Genomic DNA, 18779 nt, shown 5'->3' on the forward strand with positions numbered 1-18779 from the left:
AAACCTTGAACCCTCAACTTAATTATCATCCAAAAATAACTTTACAAATACAAAAGATACGCCTACTGTTAGCTGTTTTAAAACAGATTTACAAAGAGGTTTTTGTGTAACACGGCTTTGAGACGGCCTTTTCGAGTTTCCATTAGCTAAAAATGTGAAATGTTATTGTGCACTCAGGCATGTCTAAAGAGTGTATAGGTGACCTCTGCTCCTCCTCTCCTTCCCTCCAGACTCCCTACAGCTCTCTGCCTCTGAAGAGGAGGTTCCCCCTGAGCAGCAGCATTGTGTGCAGGAGTGGAGCCCCAGTCTGGGGCAGGAGGACCCAGAGACCAAACAGATTAAAGAGGAACAGGAGGAAGTCAGGACCAGTCAGGAGGAAGAGCAGCTTCAAGGTCTGGAGCCTGATATCATGAAGTTCATATTCACTCCTTCCTGTGTGAAAAGTGAATGTGATCAGGAGGACCCACTTCAGTCCTTGACTCTTCCCCAAACTAAGACTGAAGAAAACAGAGAGAGAGACTCTAAACCAGTGGATCCCAAACTTTTTGTTACTGTGACCCACTTAAAAGGTATCGACATTCCCTGTGACTCTCCAGATAGTCAAAACAATGCCTTCAGCCACAGTTCAGCTGTAAGCAGTGACCCAGTAGGACTTGACAGTAGCCCACCATTAGATCCCAGTCCACCATTGGATCCCAGTCCACCATTACATCCCAGTCCACCATTGGATCCCAGTCCACCATTGAGGAAACACCATTCCAAACACAGCACCCGTTCTAAAACAACTCACAGCTGCCATGACTGTGGGAAAAGCTTCAGTATCAAGAAGGACCTAACCAGGCATAAACTGACTCACACCGGAGAGAAACCATTTAGCTGTGGTGATTGTGGGAAAAGCTTCAGTCAGAAGGGAGACCTAGGGAGGCACATGCTGACTCATACAGGAGAGAAACCTTTTAGTTGTGGTGACTGTGGTAAAAAATTCAATTGCCACTGGCTCCTAACCAGACATAAACTGACTCACACAGGAGAGAAACCATTTAGCTGTGGTGACTGTGGGAAAAGCTTCAATCAGAAGGGTCACCTGAACTTGCACATATTGACTCACACAGGAATAAAACCATTTAGCTGTGGTGACTGTGGGAAAAGCTTCAATCAGAAGGGTCACCTAAACTTTCATATACGGACTCACACAGGAGTGAATCCATTTAGCTGTGAGGACTGCGATAAAAGCTTCAGAAACAAGGGCACCCTAGCCGAACATATACAGATTCACAAAGGAGTGAAACATGGCTGCTTAATCTGTGGCAAAAGTTTCACGCATAAAACACATCTTCTGAGGCATGTGGATAAAGTCCACAATGGAAGAAAACAGGAATAAAAACTGAAAGACTAAAGAAAATGAGGACAAAGATATTCTGTCAGAAGATGGGAATAACAGGCAGGATGTGGGCAACACACTTAGGAAAGCAAAGCAAATCTGGATCATTCTTACTTTGGGGTCCAAATGAATAGGTGTGTGATCAAATGGTACATAGTCACAGGTCTGCTGATCGAAGTCCTGGGCATTTGTTTAGTAATTTCTCTCATTAATGTCTGATATTATTGATACATAAAATACAATTCCAGAAAAGGTTCCCTTAATAAACCTCCAAGAGAAATCTCAACAGATTTCACCTAATGCTGCTCATTCATGATATTGATTTATCTTGTATAGAGTAATGATATACAGTTGACTCCCGGTGGAGAATGGATTCTCCCAGATCAGCCTAAACCACCGTTTGTCGACAACTCAGCAAAAAAAGAAACGTCCTCTGCGTTTATTTTAAGCAAACATAACAAACTCTTCCAACAAGGCACCTGCAAGTTCCCGGACATTTCTGAGGGGGGGGGGGGGGAATGGCCCTAGCCCTCACCCTCCGATCCAACAGGTCCCAGATGTGCTCAATGGGATTGAGATCCGGGCTCTTCGCTGGCCATGGCAGAACACTGACATTCCTGTCTTGCAGGAAATCACACATAGAACGAGCAGTATGGCTGGTGGCATTGTCATGCTGGAGGGTCATGTCAGGATGAGGCTGCAGGAAGGGTACCACATGAGGGAGGAGCATGTCTTCCCTGTAACGCACAGTGTTGAGATTGCCTGCAATGACAACAAGCTCAGTCTGCTGATGCTGTGACACAGCGCCCCAGACCATGACGGACCCTCCACCTCCAAATCGATCCCGCTCCAGAGTACAGGCCTCGGTGTAACGCTCATTCCTTCGACGATAAACGCGAATCCGATCATCACCCCTGGTGGGACAAAACCTCAACTAGTCAGAGAAGAGCACTTTTTGCCAGTCCTGTCTGGTCCAGCGACGGTGGGTTTGTGCCCATAGGTGACGTTGTTGCCGGTGATATCTGGTGAGGACCTGCCTTACAACAGGCCTACAAGCCCTCAGTCCAGCCTCTCACAGCCTATTGCGGACAGTCTGAGCACTGATGGAGGGATTCCTGGTGTAACTCGGGCAGTTGTTGTTGCCATCCTGTACATGTCCTGCAGGTGTGATATTCGGATGTACCGATCCTGTGCAGGTGTTGTTACACGTGGTCTGCCACTGCGAGGACGGTCAGCTGTCCGTCCTGTCACCCTGTAGCGCTGTCTTAGGCGTCTCACCATACGGACATTGCAATTTATTTCCCTGGCCACATCTGCAGTCCTCATGCCTCCTTGCAGCATGCCCACGCAGATGAGCACAGACCCTGGTCATCTTTCTTTTGGTGTTTTTCAGAGTCTGTAGAAAGGCTTCTTTTAGTGTCCTAAGTTTTCATAACTGACCTTAATTGCCTACCACCTGTAAACTGTTAGTGTCTTAACGACCATTCCACAGGTGCATGTTCATTAATTGTTTATGGTTCATTGAACAAGCATGGGAAACAGTGGTTTAAACCCTTTACAATGAAGATCTGTGAAGTTATTTGGATTTTTACAAATTATCTTTGAAAGACAGGGTCCTGAAAAGGGGACGTTTTTGTTGTTGTTGTTGTTGTTGTAGCTGAGTTTAGTTATTGTTTCCCTTTACTAATGATCTGTAGGTTGCCTTAATAAACCTTCATCCAGCTGGCAGCGCTGTTTCTGGGTTCGCCACCCACTAGAATTAAGACTTTCCAATTGTTTTTGACTAGTTCACGTAAGTAGAATGTTAGTTACCACAGCCAGAAGAAGAATAAAAAAGGCTATATTGTAAAAATGTATGTGTATCAGTATAACTTTAGTCTGTACCCTCGCGCGAACCAGGGACCCTCTGCACACATCAACAACTGACACCCACGAAGCATCGTTACCCATCGCTCCACAAAAGCCGCTGTCCTTGCAGAGCAAAGGGGGAACCACTACTTCAAGGTCTCAGAGCAAGTGACGTCCCCGATTGAAACGCTATTTAGCGCGCACCACCGCTAACTAGCTAGCCATTTCATATCCGTTACATATGAAAACAAAAAATCTGCAATTTAAGGTTAGCAGTGTGGAGCAAGGTTAGGTTTAAAATCACATTTAAAAAAGATAAATTGTAGAAATGGGTGGGGTCTATGACTTTATGGCTATGGTAACTAGTGACAACCACCTCGACTTGATTTTGCCTTCATTGTGTGGAGTAAAGAATGACATGTTAACAACCAGGCTACGCAACTCCCATTCCACAGAAAATGTGTAAACTACAGTTGTTGCATGTGTTTTTATTACATTTTTATAGTAACCCCAGACAAGCACACATGACTAAACTTGTGAACTAATCATCAAGCCCCTGATGAGTTGAATGACGAAGTTGGGTAGCGCTGCCCCAGCGCAATAGAGTACCACAGTATGAGTCATATTATCCATAAAACCTAGCGGTCAAACAAGGAAATGGTTCCAATTGTTTTTCCAGCATACATTTTTCTCATAGTGGATTTTAGAAACACTTATTATAAGTGTTTCATGTCGATTTACCCTGGCATGACGTTTTGATAAACGTGTGAATCTCTCTAGGACAAGTTGACTTTTGGACAATATATTCGGCTCTATTTACACCCCAAAATGAAACCCTAATTAGCTGCTAATGTGGCTATCGAAAAGAACTACAAATGCCATGATGATCTGCATGAGACTGCAGAATCGAGGCAAAGGTAAGAATCTCTGGATTAACTATCTAATGTTATCTAAAATATAGTAATGAATAAATTGACTACATTTCTTTAAATTGACAATTCTGTGAATTGTCCTGTGCAAGTTTTAAATTGACACCCTATCTGTTAGTAAAGGTGTCCACTAGAGATGACGTGCAAGAGCTTGCAAGGTTTTTCAGTCTTGCATGATGTCTACTTTAATGCTAATGAGCATTTTCGAATCTGAGAGTAAATAGAGCTGAATATATTGCTAAAAGTTCACTTGGCCGAGAGAGATTTAAAACGTCACACCAGGGTAAGCCTACGCGAAACACATCCCTTATTTTAAGTGTTTCTAAAAATAAAAAAAAATGGTAAAGAAAAACAATTGGTACCGTTTTACAGTATTATGACACCACCACTGTGGGGCTCTATTACTGAGTTCTCGTAATCTGAATCGGAGTGCACCGGTTTATGGCCTGTGACGTCAATGGGTAAAAGCGGTGAGGGAGGACCGCCCTTCACGAATCGGCGCTACTCGGTCATGTTTTCAATAAGGCAGCATGGTGCATCGTGGTACATCTAAAGCATTTTTATCAAAATCGACCACTTTTGTTTGTGAAAGCACAGAATCCTACTCATTACTCCAAATTCTTAATCTAGCCTAGGCTACATAACTTTTGCCATGGGCTTTGAACGGGTACTGGGTCACACCCAGGAGGCATTTCCAAAACAAATGCAACCCAGGAGGCATTTCCAAAACAAATGCAATCACTTTTTCCCCACTTCCAACAGATATTCAAATCCCTTCAATTCCTATAGCATTTTAAACAACCCTGTGAATCATTCTCCGACAACCCTGAATGCAGGTCAAACTACTGTATCACCCAAGTAAGGGATAGTCAATAAGGGGCTATGAGTTCTCTGGAAAATAATGAATGATGTGAAAGATGTGGTTCCACGAAGCACTAGCAGAATGGAACTAACCTACGGAGTTGCATATTATTGTCCAGAGAACAGATAGAGCCCTGAGTTGAATATCCCTTTTATTTCAGGGCTATAATTGAACACATTTGCAGGTAGAAATGTGTTCAACGTCCACTGAAGTACCTAGCTAACAAGTTTATTAGATAGCTACAGCAGTTGCCTTGGTAACCAAACAAACATCAGTCCTAGCTTGTTATTATGAAAATCGAATTGAAACAATGTCAATAATGTTTTCAATTAGACTTTTGCTTTCGAAAGCAGCTCAAACATAGTGTGTTATGCGTTTAATAACATTAAGACTACATTACCCAGCAAGCTATGCGAGGGTGGGGGGAGTTAAAATATGCCTTACACTGCTACACAAGGGAATTGCTACCTGAAGTATCTGTTTATTAAAAGTAGTTATATAATATAATTTTAAATATAATTTTATTCAACATTCTGGCTTGTAGAGACTATTGCATGTTTTTAAGGGCAACTAGAGAGAATATAATAGACGGTATGTGTCAAAAGGTGATTGATGGATGAGCTATTTCTGTGTCATGTGTTTATGCCCTCATGCTATGTATGGTGTGCTTATGTGACATGATAGGAAGTAAAGCACATGTTTGCAATACGTTTGAGTTTGAACTGTTAGAAAAATGTGAACATGTTTTTGTAGTGAACTTATGGAGCTGTTGGGTAGCTTGTGACTCCTTGTATAATTAAAAAGTAATTTCAGGGGGTCGGTCTTGCCTGAGTATAAGTCGATAAACTACAGAAAACATGTCTTCTAGACCAATTCTAGGTGTGTTGTGTCCTTCATGTCCAGGACAAGACCATCTTAAGCCATTTTCTCCTGGTTTTCGCATGAGAGAATGGCTTGAGATAAGACTTGCTCTATGTCAGATCGAACAGGCCCTGAGGGGAACATCCCTGCCTGGGTACGCATTGGAAGAGGAAGTCTGCGGGCAAGATGATTTGAAAGTCATAAGAATCTCTTCAGTGGCATACGGGTCCAGACTCCAAAGTGACCATTTTAGGTTGTTCTGAATTCAATAGCTCAAATGCCACAAAGTCTGTATCTTCAAAAGCATGCACATAAGTCAACTATTTTGTGCCTGTCTTTAGCTTCAGGTGGGGAGATTACTTTATAGTGCTTGATATGATGACACACGTACAGCGGTTGTTCCACCATCGTGAACATGTATGAACATGGGCCCCTCTGTCCTCAAGAAATAACTTGGAACTTAACGGCAAGAAGGTGGATCCTCTTCCAATGCGTGCCCAGGCAGGGATGTTCCACTCAGGGCCTGTTCGATCTGACATAGAGCAAGTCTTAATCGCAATCTCAAATGTTGTTCTTTGCCATCACTGTAAGCCTGACAAACACACACACTATACGATACAATTATTAAACATAAGAATGAGTGAGAGTTTTTGTCACAACCCGACTCGTGGGAAGTGACAAAGCGCTCTTATAGGACCAGGGCACAAATAATAATAATACATCATTTTGCTCTTTATTTAGCCATCGTACATATAAAACTTTATTTTTTTCATCAAAAGTTGTGAATACCTCACCACAGGTTAATGAGAAGGGTGTGAATAACTCACCACAGGTTAATGAGAAGGGTGTGAATAACTCACCACAGGTTAATGAGAAGGGTGTGAATAACTCACCACAGGTTAATGAGAAGGGTGTGAATAACTCACCACAGGTTAATGAGAAGGGTGTGAATAACTCACCACAGGTTAATGAGAAGGGTGTGAATAACCCACCACAGGTTAATGAGAAGGGTGTGAATACCTCACCACAGGTTAATGAGAAGGGTGTGAATACCTCACCACAGGTTAATGAGAAGGGTGTTAATAACTCACCACAGGTTAATGAGAAGGGTGTGAATACCTCACCACAGGTTAATGAGAAGGGTGTGAATACCTCACCACAGGTTAATGAGGAGGGTGTGAATAACTCACCACAGGTTAATGAGAAGGGTGTGAATACCTCACCACAGGTTAATGAGAAGGGTGTGAATACCTCACCACAGGTTAATGAGAAGGGTGTGAATACCTCACCACAGGTTAATGAGAAGGGTGTGAATACCTCACCACAGGTTAATGAGAAGGGTGTGAATACCTCACCACAGGTTAATGAGAAGGGTGTGAATAACTCACCACAGGTTAATGAGAAGGGTGTGAATAACTCACCACAGGTTAATGAGAAGGGTGTGAATAACTCACCACAGGTTAATGAGAAGGGTGTGAATAACTCACCACAGGTTAATGAGAAGGGTGTGAATAACTCACCACAGGTTAATGAGAAGGGTGTGAATAACTCACCACAGGTTAATGAGAAGGGTGTGAATACTTCGCCACAGGTTAATGAGAAGGGTGTGAATACCTCACCACAGGTTAATGAGAAGGGTGTGAATAACTCACCACAGGTTAATGAGAAGGGTGTGAATAACTCACCACAGGTTAATGAGAAGGGTGTGCTTGAAAGGATGCACATAACTCTACAACTTCTTAATCATAGCCTCAATTTTGTCCCGCACATCGTGGGACAACTGTGGGAAGCATTGGAGTCAACATAGGCCAGCATCCCTGTGGAACACTTTTGACACCTTGTAGAGTCCATGCCCAGAACAATTGAGGGGAGGGGGGGGGGGGGGGGGTGCAACTCAATATTAGGAAGGTGTCCTTAATGATTGCTATTTGATGCTACGGTGTCTCAAGAGGGGGGGGCGGGTTTCAACCAAAGGGAGTATGCAAGACACACAAGTTTGCTTAACCTGGTCCTGCTTAGGAGCAAACCAAACCTAGTATGTGGACGCCTTAAGCCTAACGCAGTTCCACCTCCAACACCGCCAAAACAACCCCTATGCAGATGTCGGGTTAAAGCGGATCTGATTGAATAGAGCGCTAGGTGTTTTGAGTTGGATAGGGTGCTGTAACAGGTAGTCAAATGTTGCACATGTTTGGAATTCTACTTTTCATATAGTGTCTGACTTCTAAATAGCATAATATTTTGAATTAGCTTTCAAATGTGTTCTTTAACTGTTTAAATGGTGGAAATTGCTTCTCGATGTCTAGGTCTTCAATTGTGGCCTGCCTCTTCTCCCTCCATTCAACAAACACCTTATCAGACCAAGGTGGAACAAAATAATGATTAAAACATATTTGGAGTGTATATAGTGGTATCCGTCACCTTATAAACATGTTTAATCTGGTTTAGAATTCTTAAATAATTTCTCAAAACAAAGTTATTGTCTGTCAGTTTGTTTGGACATTCTGCTTTGGAGAAAAGCATGGCTGGAAGAGGGGAATTTATTGTGAACCTGCCTTCCATATTTAGACTGACTCCCCCTTGTGGCTAAAACATTAGGGAAACTGTCGTAGAAAATCGTTTGTCAAATATAACACTTACAAGAACTTGTGAATTCAATAAAGGCTTTTAAATACAGAATATCAGAAGCCGAGCTGGTCCGCGGAACAACTCCCTTCCCTGAGCTCTGGCTCTGTATTTATACACACATAACATATGAGTCCATCCCACATGTAAATGTGGTAACCTCCCTTAGTCCATCTGCCACCATTATCTTTCAATCTGTCCATCCTGCTTGTTCACGCCCAATAACGCCCATATCTGCCTTGGTTAAGTTTATAATGGTGGCAGGACCTCCTCCTATCCCAAAAATAATATACGCCCATCTTATCCTATGGGCCCCTTCTGTTTAGCTCGGTGTGTTTCTATGGTATGGTTTGTCCATATTAGGACTCGTGGACTATGTGTCCCTTCTAACATTCCTTCAGCATCTTCATATCCTATCAATAATACATTACTTCTTATCCTATGTTCCCCTTATGTTTAGTTTGGTATGTTCTTTGGTATGTCTGTCCTTATTAGGACTTGTAGGCTATGTGTCTGGTAGACTCTCTCTCTCTCTTCTCCTGTAGTCTGACGTACATCTTTTCTCTTCAGTTTGTCCCTATATGTATATTTTTGCACCCACAAAACCCATCAATTTTGTCTTTAAAATTAGAGAAATAATAATAAATGATCATCCTAGATCACCTTATTGCTTGTTGTAACGGGTGGCAGATAGAGAGTTGGGCCATTAACTGAAAGGTCGCGGGTTTGAATCCCTGAGCCAGCAAGGTGGAAGAATCTGCCGTTCTGCCCTTGAGCAAGGCAGTTAACCCCCAACAACAACTGCTCCCCGGACACCGATGACATGGATATCGATGGCAGCCCCCCCCCCCCCCCCCCCCCCCACACACACACACCTCTCTGATTCAGGAGGGGTGGGTTAAACGTGGAAGACCATTTCGGTTGAATGCATTCAGTTGTGCAACTGACTAGGTATCCCCCTTTCCTAACTTTTATCATGTAGTTATCTCTTTCCATTATCACCTTCGAGTACAACCTGAGATTATTGATACATTTCAAATATGCTTTCAAGAAAACCTTGCCTTGCATTTGTCCAACAGTATGTATCATCACCGGTCCTACCGGTCATTGACTACGGCGACAATATCTACGTTAATGCAGCTGCCAAATACACTGAAACCATTAGATGCAGTTTATCACAGAGCACTACACTTTATTACGGGCGACAGGTTCACATCACTGCATTCTGTATCAGAGAGTAGGTTGGCCCTCCTTGAAGTCTTGCAGATCGATGCAATGCTCTTTCTTGGTTCATAAAGCTATTTTACAAAATCTCCCGCTGTACCTAACATCACTAATCACTTTTAAGACGTACAAGTTACCAAGGGTGGTTAACTCTGGATATTTCTTCGTTCTCTACAGAGTTAGGTAAACTTCCTTGTGGAATAATTTCCAAAAGTCTCAAATTTGATGATTTGGTGCCTTTAGGGCATTTCAGACAGCTGATTGAGGACCTTATTTAATGTAGAATGTGTTTGTTTTCTATGACGGTGTTTTGTATCGGTTCTTTGCTTTTCATAGTGTATTGAATGTGTGTATTTGTGTAATTACAGGGCTCATCTGTAAAAGAGACCTTGGTCTCAGCATGTGTAACGGATGTGAAACGCTAGCTTAGTTAGCGGTGGTGAGCGCTAAATAGCGTTGCAATCGGTGACGTCACTTGCTCTGAGACCTTGAAGTAGTAGTTCCCCTTGCTCTGCAAGGGCCCCGGCTTTTGTGGAGCGATGGGTAACGATGCTTCGTGGGTGACTGTTGTTGATGTGTGCAGAGGGTCCCCGGGTATATACTGTTACACATGTCTCCCTGTTAAATAAAGGTTAAACAAACATTCTGACCTCATTCAAACTAATGCTACACAGTCGACTCCTGATGAAAATGGATTATTCCAGATTATCCTATATTTATGATATTAATCCACTGTTTGTCTACATGTAATGATCATTTCCCTTTTACCAGGCTGCCATGCACAGTAGTAAACCTCCATCCAGCTTTCGGCGCTGTTGTTCCTTTCCGGGTTTGCCACCAACTAGTTTGAACCGATGTATCACAGATAGAACAATGTGGCAGATATTTCACCGGATATATAAATGTGAAGCATCTGCTTGGCGTTCCCACTCGTTACCAAATATGGTAGTGAGAGGAAGCACAGTGCCCGGCAGTGAGAGAAGATGGATTTTGGCCGAAATTATTCAAATGTTCTCATTATTGGATCTCAATTAAGTTTTCTGTTCCCAAAGCTAAGCTTTGAAGACTTTATCCTTTGCAAAAGTCTTTCAACATCGCTTTGTCTAAAAGGAGCGCAAAGGCGAATTTAGTTATTGCACAAGGATAGGCGTTCCCTGACGGAAAAGTGCAGATGTATGCTAGAACGGTCCAATAGGATCTCGTTAGCTCGTGCATGGCTCTGCCCACCGCCTTGCTTGTTCTGCCCACTATGACTAATTTATTTCCATTGGAAACGAAAGGCTGTGGTCTATCTTGGTTTAGTTATGCAAGTCTTTGGAGCTATTTTCCTAAATTCCTTGACTAGAACACGGAAGTAGGATTGGATACGATTGTGTCACAGACAGAAGGGGATTTAGTTATACATGTCTTTGACTTTGTTTTGAATTCTCTGCGTGGAGTAACGAAAGATCAACTGACTAAACTGAAGACTGAAAATGTCTAAACTACAGTTGCTGCGTGTGTTTTTGAATGATCGTTTAACGGCGGCTGCTGCAGAGATTTTCGGGGCAGTTGAGAAAACGGTAGTGGAGTACCAGGAGGAGAATGATCGGTTACGGAGAATGCTGCGGATCACACCGGAGGTACCACTATGTAGAATAGGTTCGTATTTAGATACATACTGGTAGCGAGCAATAGTTAGTTCTACCTTATTGATAAGCTATTTGTGCTAAAAGTGATCACCATATAGTACCTTTTAAGAAGCTGTTTTTAAACCACGCATGGATGAAAACATTGTCATAAAATAACCGGAAGTGATTTGAATGTATTCTTTAAAAAATGGAACAGCTTTTAGAAATTAATCTTATTCTCCAGGCTGTATCACATCCGGCTGTGATTGGGAGTCCCATAGGGCGCACAATTGGCCAAGCGTCGTCCAGGTTAGGGTTTGGCCAGGGTAGGCCGTCATTGTATATAATAATTTGTTCTTAACTGACTTGCCTAGTTAAATTTAAAATTAAAAACACATATATTATTATCTTCAATTCATTGAGAAGTAGTTGAAAGATTTTTTTATTTAACCAGGTAGGCCAGTTGAGAACAAGTTCTCATTTACAACTGCAACCTGGCCAAGATAAAACAAAGCAGTGCGACAAAAAAACAACAACACAGAGTTAAACATGGGATAAATAAAAGTACAGTCAATAACAATAGAAATATATATATATACAGTGTGTGCAAATGGAGTAAGGAGGTAAGGCAATACATTGGCCATTGTAGCGAAGTAATTACAATTTAGCAAATTAACACTGGAGTGATTGATGATGATGTGCAAGTAGAGATACTGGTGTGCAAAAGAGAAAAAAAAGAGTAAACAATAAGGGGATGAGGTAGATTGGATGGGCTATTTACCGATGGGCTGTGTACAGCTGCAGCGATCGGTTAGCTGCTCAGATAGCTGATGCTCACAGTTAGTGAGGGCGATATAAGTCTCCAACTTCAGCGATATTTGCAATTCGTTCAAGTCATTGGCAGCAGAGAAGTGGAAGGAAAGGCAGCTAAAGGAGGTGTTGGGTTTGGGGATGACCAGTGAGATATACCTGCTGGAGCGCGTGCTACGGGTGGGTGCTGCTATGGTAACCAGTGAGCTGAGATAAGGCGGAGCTATACCTAGCAAAGACTTATACATGACCTGGAGCCAGTGGGTCTGGCGACGAATATGTAGTGAGGGCCAGCCGAGGAGAGCATACAAAATGGATGGTACTGTGATAGACTGCATCCAGTTTGCTGAGTAGAGTGTTGGAGGCTATTTTGTAAATGACATCGCCGAAGTCGAGGATTGGTAGGATAGTCAGTTTTACGAGGGTATGTTTGGCAGCGTGAGTGAAGGAGGCTTTGTTGCGAAATAAGAAGCTGATTCTAGATTTAATTTTGGATTGGAGATGCTTAATATGAGTCTGGAAGGAGTTTTTACAGTCTAGCCAGACACCTAGTTTTTAGCCAGATTCTAGTTTTACAGTTATTGAATTGGAGATACAGTTTATCCAGTCTTGAATTTACTGTCTTTAATCCAAATTGACCACAACCCTGATGTCTGAAGTCTAAGTAACCTCTGCTCCTCCTCTCCTTCCCTCCAGACTCCCTGCAGCTCTCTGTCTCTGAAGAGGAGGTTCCCCCTGAGCAGCAGCACTGTGAGCAGGAGTGGAGCCCCAGTCTGGAGCAGGAGTGGAGCCCCAGTCTGGGGCAGAAGGACCCAGGGCCCACACAGATTAAAGAGGAAGAGGAGGAAGTCAGGACCAGTCAGGAGGAAGAACAGTTTCAAGGTCTGGAGCCTGATATCATGGAGTTCATATTCACTCCTTCAGGTGTGAAAAGTGAATGTGATCAGGAGGACCCACTTCAGTCCTCGACTCTTCCCCAAACCCAGACTGTGGAGAACAGAGAGAGAGACTCTAAACCAGTGGATCTCAAACCTTTTGCCACTGTGACCCACATTAAGGGTCTTGACATTCACTGTGACCCTACAGATACACGACATTTTGCCTTCAGCCACAGCTCAGCCGTAAGCAGAGACCCAGTAGGACTCGACAGCAGCCCACCATTGCATCCTAAACCACCATTGGATCCAAACCCACCAATGGGGGAACACGGTTCCAAACTCAGCACCACGTCTAGAAAAACTCACCACTGCCGTGACTGTGGTGCAACGTTTCCTCTGAAAGCTGAACTGCAGAGGCACGTGACTCTTACCAAGAATATAATCAGCGAATGCCGCTTCTGCAATAAACAATACAATTCCACCTGTAAATTGAAGGCCCATATCCAACTCTGTCACATTGAGATATCCTGCACATGCCCTGTTTGTGGCAAGACCATCAAACACAAAGGAGATCTGTCCAGGCACATGAGTATTCACACAGGAGAGAAACCATTTAGCTGTGGTGACTGTGGAAAAAGCTTCAATCAGAAGGGGCACCTGAACTTGCACATACTGAGTCACACAGGAGAGAAACCATTTAACTGTGGTGACTGTGGGAAATGCTTCTATCAGAAGGGAGACCTAGGGAATCATATGCTGACTCACACACAACAGAAACCATTTAGCTGTGGTGACTGTGGGAAAAGCTTCTATCAGAAGGGACACCTTACAGATCATATACGGACTCACACAGGAGAGAAACCATTTAGCTGTGGTGATTGTGGGAAAAGCTTCAATTTGAAGGGAAACCTAAGAAAGCATAAACTGACTCACACAGGAGAGAAACCATTTAGCTGTAGTGACTGTGGCAAAAGCTTCAGTCAAAAGACTAACCTACTGACGCATGTCAAAAACATCCACAAAGGAAGAAAACAGGATGAATAGGTGAAAGAATAAAGAAAATTAGGATAAAGATGTTCTGTCAGAAGATAGGAATAACAGGCAGGATGTGGACAACACTCGTAGGAAAGGAAAGCTACTCTGGATAATTTATGCGGTTGGTTCGAGATCAATAGATGGTGGTGTGATGGATTTACTATTGTAAAACATTCTATATGAATACAGTTTGATTTGAATTATGATGTAATGCTTAAACATTACACAGCATTGTAGGAAGCTCACAGGTCTGCTGTTCACTCTGTTTTCACCTTATTAGAAACAGGAATTCCTGGTAATTTGTTTTTCGAATGTCTCTCAGGTGATGAGAGAATGGTCCGACTGATGCCATTGACACATTAAAACGTTAAAACACTTTCTGTAAAATATCTCATCAAACTATTTCCCATTGATTTTTGACCAAATCTTGCTCATTCATGATATTGATTTCAGATTGTATGGAGTAATGATATACAGTAGACTCCTGATAATTGATTAAAAGCATTCCAGGTGAAGCTGGTTGAGAGAAAATAGTCAAAATAAAGTACTATATAGTACCAGTCAACAGTTTGGACACACCTACTCATTCAAGGGTTTTTCTTTATTTGTACTATTTTCTACATTTTTACATTTTCTACAATAATTTTCATATAGATTTTTAAGGTTAATATATATTAAAATCTAAAAGGATGTAATTCAACCAGACAGCGCCCTGATATCATGGTAAAAGGCCACACTTCCCACAGTGAATGGCGAGACCTGCTACACTATGAAAACACACACCATTACAGAGACTTTAATATTACCGCCAGCAATTGATATGGTGAAACAATGTGTGGGGAGGCAGACACACAGAAACTCACATCAATACCTTTGTCAAGATAACACTGTTACACTAAGAATTTATGCTACCGAATTATGATAATAATATTACGTATTGGATCACTAAAAAAATCTAACTTTAACATTACCATGTAGTTCACCAATTAAATGGTCTGATGGTGAAGTGGACATACTCTGTATACAGATCCCAAAATAAATACATCTCACTACAATACATTTTAATAGAAAGTTAGCAAGATCTTATCTATTTTTTTTGTTGCTATCTTGGAAAGGAAAATACATTTTTATTTGTGGAAAAATCACCCTGATTAAATCTTTTGTCATATCTCAGGTTACCCTGATTTAAATCTTTAGTCATATCCCAGTTTGCCCTGATTAAATCTTTTGTCATATCCCAGGTTACCCTGATTTAAATCTTTAGTCATATCCCAGTTTGCCCTGATTTAAATCTTTTGTCATATCCCAGGTTACCCTGATTTAAATCTTTAGTAATTTCCCAGTTTGCTTATGGACTTGCCTACACCTAGCGACCAGTTTATTTTAAATGATATCAGAAAGAAATATTCAGTTTTATTTGGAACGACAAGCCAGTCAAAAATAAACGGGCCTATTTATATAATGGATATGAATTTGGAGGGCAGAAATGATGAAATATTACAGCATTAGACCTCTCACTAACAGATTATTAATCATGTCTCACCTGATGTTCAAGATTGTCCTTTTTCTCTTTTTTCAGATTACAATCTTTCGGTTATTTGAAAATGAAATAATCTCCAAAATATAGCTATTTTTTAAAACAAGAAAAAGTTGGTTGCAATTTCAGTTTAATCCACCAGAAAATAACAAATAATACAATAAATATTATGATTTAACTCATTGATTTAAAAAATACATTATTAAAAAAAGATATGAATAATCTTTGTAAAGGATATCATAAATAGGACTGGTAGAGTTATGTCACACATGCAGCTAACAAAAATATATGGAAATGTCTACTCTATTCAAAATGACAACCAACTAATTGCAGCATCACTGCAAAAATCGTATAGGCAAGTGGAAGGGGGAAAAAAAGCCTATCGGCCCTGCATTGAAGAGCAACGTTGATTAAAGAAAATTGGGCTAAATGGAAAAAGTATACCCGTTTCATTTAAGGACCAAAACATTTACAACTGTGCCATATAGTTGAGAAGAGATTTTTTGATTTTTGATGTACCGATTCCATGGCACATGGTTTATGAATTGAGACGCAAAACGATGCTGGATTCAAAATGCTGAATTTGTCAATTTAAATGATTATACAAAATTCTTGCAACCAATTGAATGTTATATATATATATGGGGGATACAACCTTACCAGCTCTGCTGAGTTTTACTGCTTAGTTAAATATATGGCAAATAGAACTCAAACTGGATGGACGTTAGTTATGACTGCTTTGTGTCATGTGGTGTTGTCTCTAACTTCTTGCCATTTGTGTTGTCGTCTGTGGCCAATAATGTGCTGTTATCATGTGTTGTGCTGCTACCATGTTGCATTGCTACCATATTGTTATGTTGTGTTGCTACCATGCTGTGTTGTCATGTGTTGCTGCCTTGCTATGTTGTCTTAATTCTCTCTTTATGTAGTGTTGTCTCTACTGTCGTAATGTGTGTTTTGTCCTATATTTATATATATTTTTTATTCCAGCCCCCGTCCCCGCAGGAGGCCTTTTGGTAGGCCGTCGTTGTAGATAAGAATTTGTTCTTAACTGACTTGCCTATTTAAATAAAAATCTGAAATAGATGGGAGAGGTGAAGGTTAGAGGAAGGATAGGAGTAAAAACAAACAAAATATAACTTCTGTAAAAATGGATTGTGTCCGTAAAATGTATATAGTGTGTATGAGCTGGAAGTAGAAGCCTAAATGTTGTTGTTCATTAGTTTACTCCAATTAGGGGAGGAGTGGTAGGGTTAGGGGAAAATACAGGGAAACATATTTTTAAAAGATGTATATACAGTATATATGGAAAGTATTCAGACCTCTTGACTTTTTCCACATTTTGCAACATTATAGCCTTATTCTAGAATGGATTCAATTGCAAAAAAAAAAAAAAAAATATCTACACACAATATAATGACATCACAATATCCCATAATGACATCACATTATCCCATAATGACAAAGCAAAAAATGTTTTTTTAGAATGTTTTGCACATTTGTAAAATAAACTGAAATATCTCATTTACATAACTATTCAGATCCTTTACTCAGTACTTTGTTGTAGCACCTTTGGCAGTGATTACAGCATTGAGTCTTCTAGGGTATGACGCTACAAGTTTGGCACACCTATATTTGGCAATTTTCTCCCATTCTTCTCTGCAGATCCTCTCAAGCTCTGTCAGATTTGATGGGGAGAGTCGCTGCACAGCTATTTTCAGGTCTCTCCAGGGATGTTCGATCGATCGGGTTCAAGTCCGGGCTCTGGCTGGGCCACTCAAGGACATTCAGAGACTTGTCCCGAAGCCACTCCTGTGTTGTCTTTACTGTGTGCTTACGGTCATTGTCCTGTTGGAAGGTGAACCTTTGCCCAAGTCTGTCCCTGCCACTGAAAAACGTCCCGACAGCATGATGCTGCCACCACCATGCTTCAGCGTAGGAATGGTGCCAGGTTCCTCCAGACGTGACGCTTGGCATTCAGGCCAGAGAGTTCAATGTTGGTTTCCTCAGACTAGAGAATCTTGTTTCTCATGTTCTGAGAGTCCTTTAGGTGACTTTTGGCAAACTCCAAGTGGTCTGTCATGTGCCTTTTACTGAGGAGTGGCTTCCATCTGGCCACTCTACCTTACAGACCTGATTGGTTGAGTGCTGCAGACATGGTTGTCCTTCTGGAAGGTTCTATCATCTCCACAGAGGAGATCTCCACCTCCCTGACTAAGGACCTTCTCCCCCGATTTCTCAGTTTGGCCGGGGGGCCAACTCTAGGAAGAGTCTTGGTGGTTCCAAACTTCTTCAGTTTAAGAATGATGGAGGCCACTATGTTCCTGGGGTCCTTCAATGCTGCAGAAATGTTTTGGTACTCTTCCCCAGATCTGTGCCTCGACACAATCCTGTCCTAGAGCTCTAAGGACAATTCCTTCAACCTCATGGCTTGGTTTTTGCTCAGACATGCACTGTCAACTGTGGGACCTTTATATAGACAGGTGTGTGCCTTTCCAAATCATGTCCAATCAATTGAATTTACCACAGGTGGACTCCAATCAAGTTGAAGAAACACCTCAAGGATGATCAATGGAAACAGGATGTTCCTGAGCTCAATTTCAAGTCTCATAGCAAAGGGTATGAATACTTATGTGAATAAGGTATTTGTTTTTTAATACATTTGCAAAAAACTTTTTTTTGTTTTTTTGTTTTTGCTTCGTCATTATGGGGTGTTGTGTGCAGATCGAGGAAACTTTAAAAAATATATATTTTCGAATAAGGCTGTAATGTAACAAAATGTGGAAAAGGGAAGGGGTCTGAATACTTTCTGAATGTATTGCACTGTACCTTGATACATACATACAGTCTACTCCTCAATGGGGAGGGCATGAACGGCAACAACATGGCCACATCAGCGGGACACAGTACCCTTCGCTCCCGTTTGACAAGCTCTGCTGTCCGACAATGGCGTGGGAAGTAGCTACCTACTAGCCAATTTAAATACACCCATTCAATACACAGTACAACCATCATCAATCATTTTTTTAATACAAAATCGGCAGTTTTATAACTGAAAATGTACAATTATGTTGCAAAACGCAGCATCATATGATGCAAAATGCGTCATACAGGGATGATTTCTGTATTTTGAAAGTATCTTGAAAACTTGATTGCTGAGCTAAACATTTTTGGACAAT

At 41.5% G+C, this 18779-nt stretch overlaps 2 protein-coding genes across 3 annotated transcripts in view; both read left to right on the forward strand.

Annotated features, from left to right (window-relative positions):
* LOC109879138 (zinc finger protein 184-like) overlaps nt 1–5864 on the forward strand; it is a 37318-nt gene extending 31454 nt beyond the window's left edge. Inside the window, exon 3 of one of the 2 annotated variants that reach the window (XM_020471339.2) lies at nt 231–1878. In XM_020471339.2, coding sequence (XP_020326928.2) covers nt 231–1381 — 1151 coding nt within the window. In that variant the 3' untranslated portion in view covers nt 1382–1878. Of the gene's footprint in view, nt 1–230 lie in introns of both variants that reach the window. The other variant, XM_031791748.1, reaches the window with a different exon arrangement.
* A 5189-nt stretch (nt 5865–11053) lies between these two features.
* LOC109879144 (zinc finger protein 724-like) lies at nt 11054–15142 on the forward strand. Its single transcript, XM_020471338.2, has 2 exons — nt 11054–11371; nt 12847–15142. Exons 1-2 carry the CDS (start codon nt 11206–11208, stop codon nt 14070–14072), a joined length of 1392 nt encoding a protein of 463 aa, XP_020326927.1. The 5' UTR covers nt 11054–11205; the 3' UTR covers nt 14073–15142.
* The last annotated feature ends 3637 nt before the right edge of the window (nt 15143–18779 follow it).

This window comes from Oncorhynchus kisutch, linkage group LG16 (genome assembly GCF_002021735.2).
Source record: "Oncorhynchus kisutch isolate 150728-3 linkage group LG16, Okis_V2, whole genome shotgun sequence".
Lineage (NCBI taxonomy): Eukaryota > Metazoa > Chordata > Actinopteri > Salmoniformes > Salmonidae > Oncorhynchus > Oncorhynchus kisutch.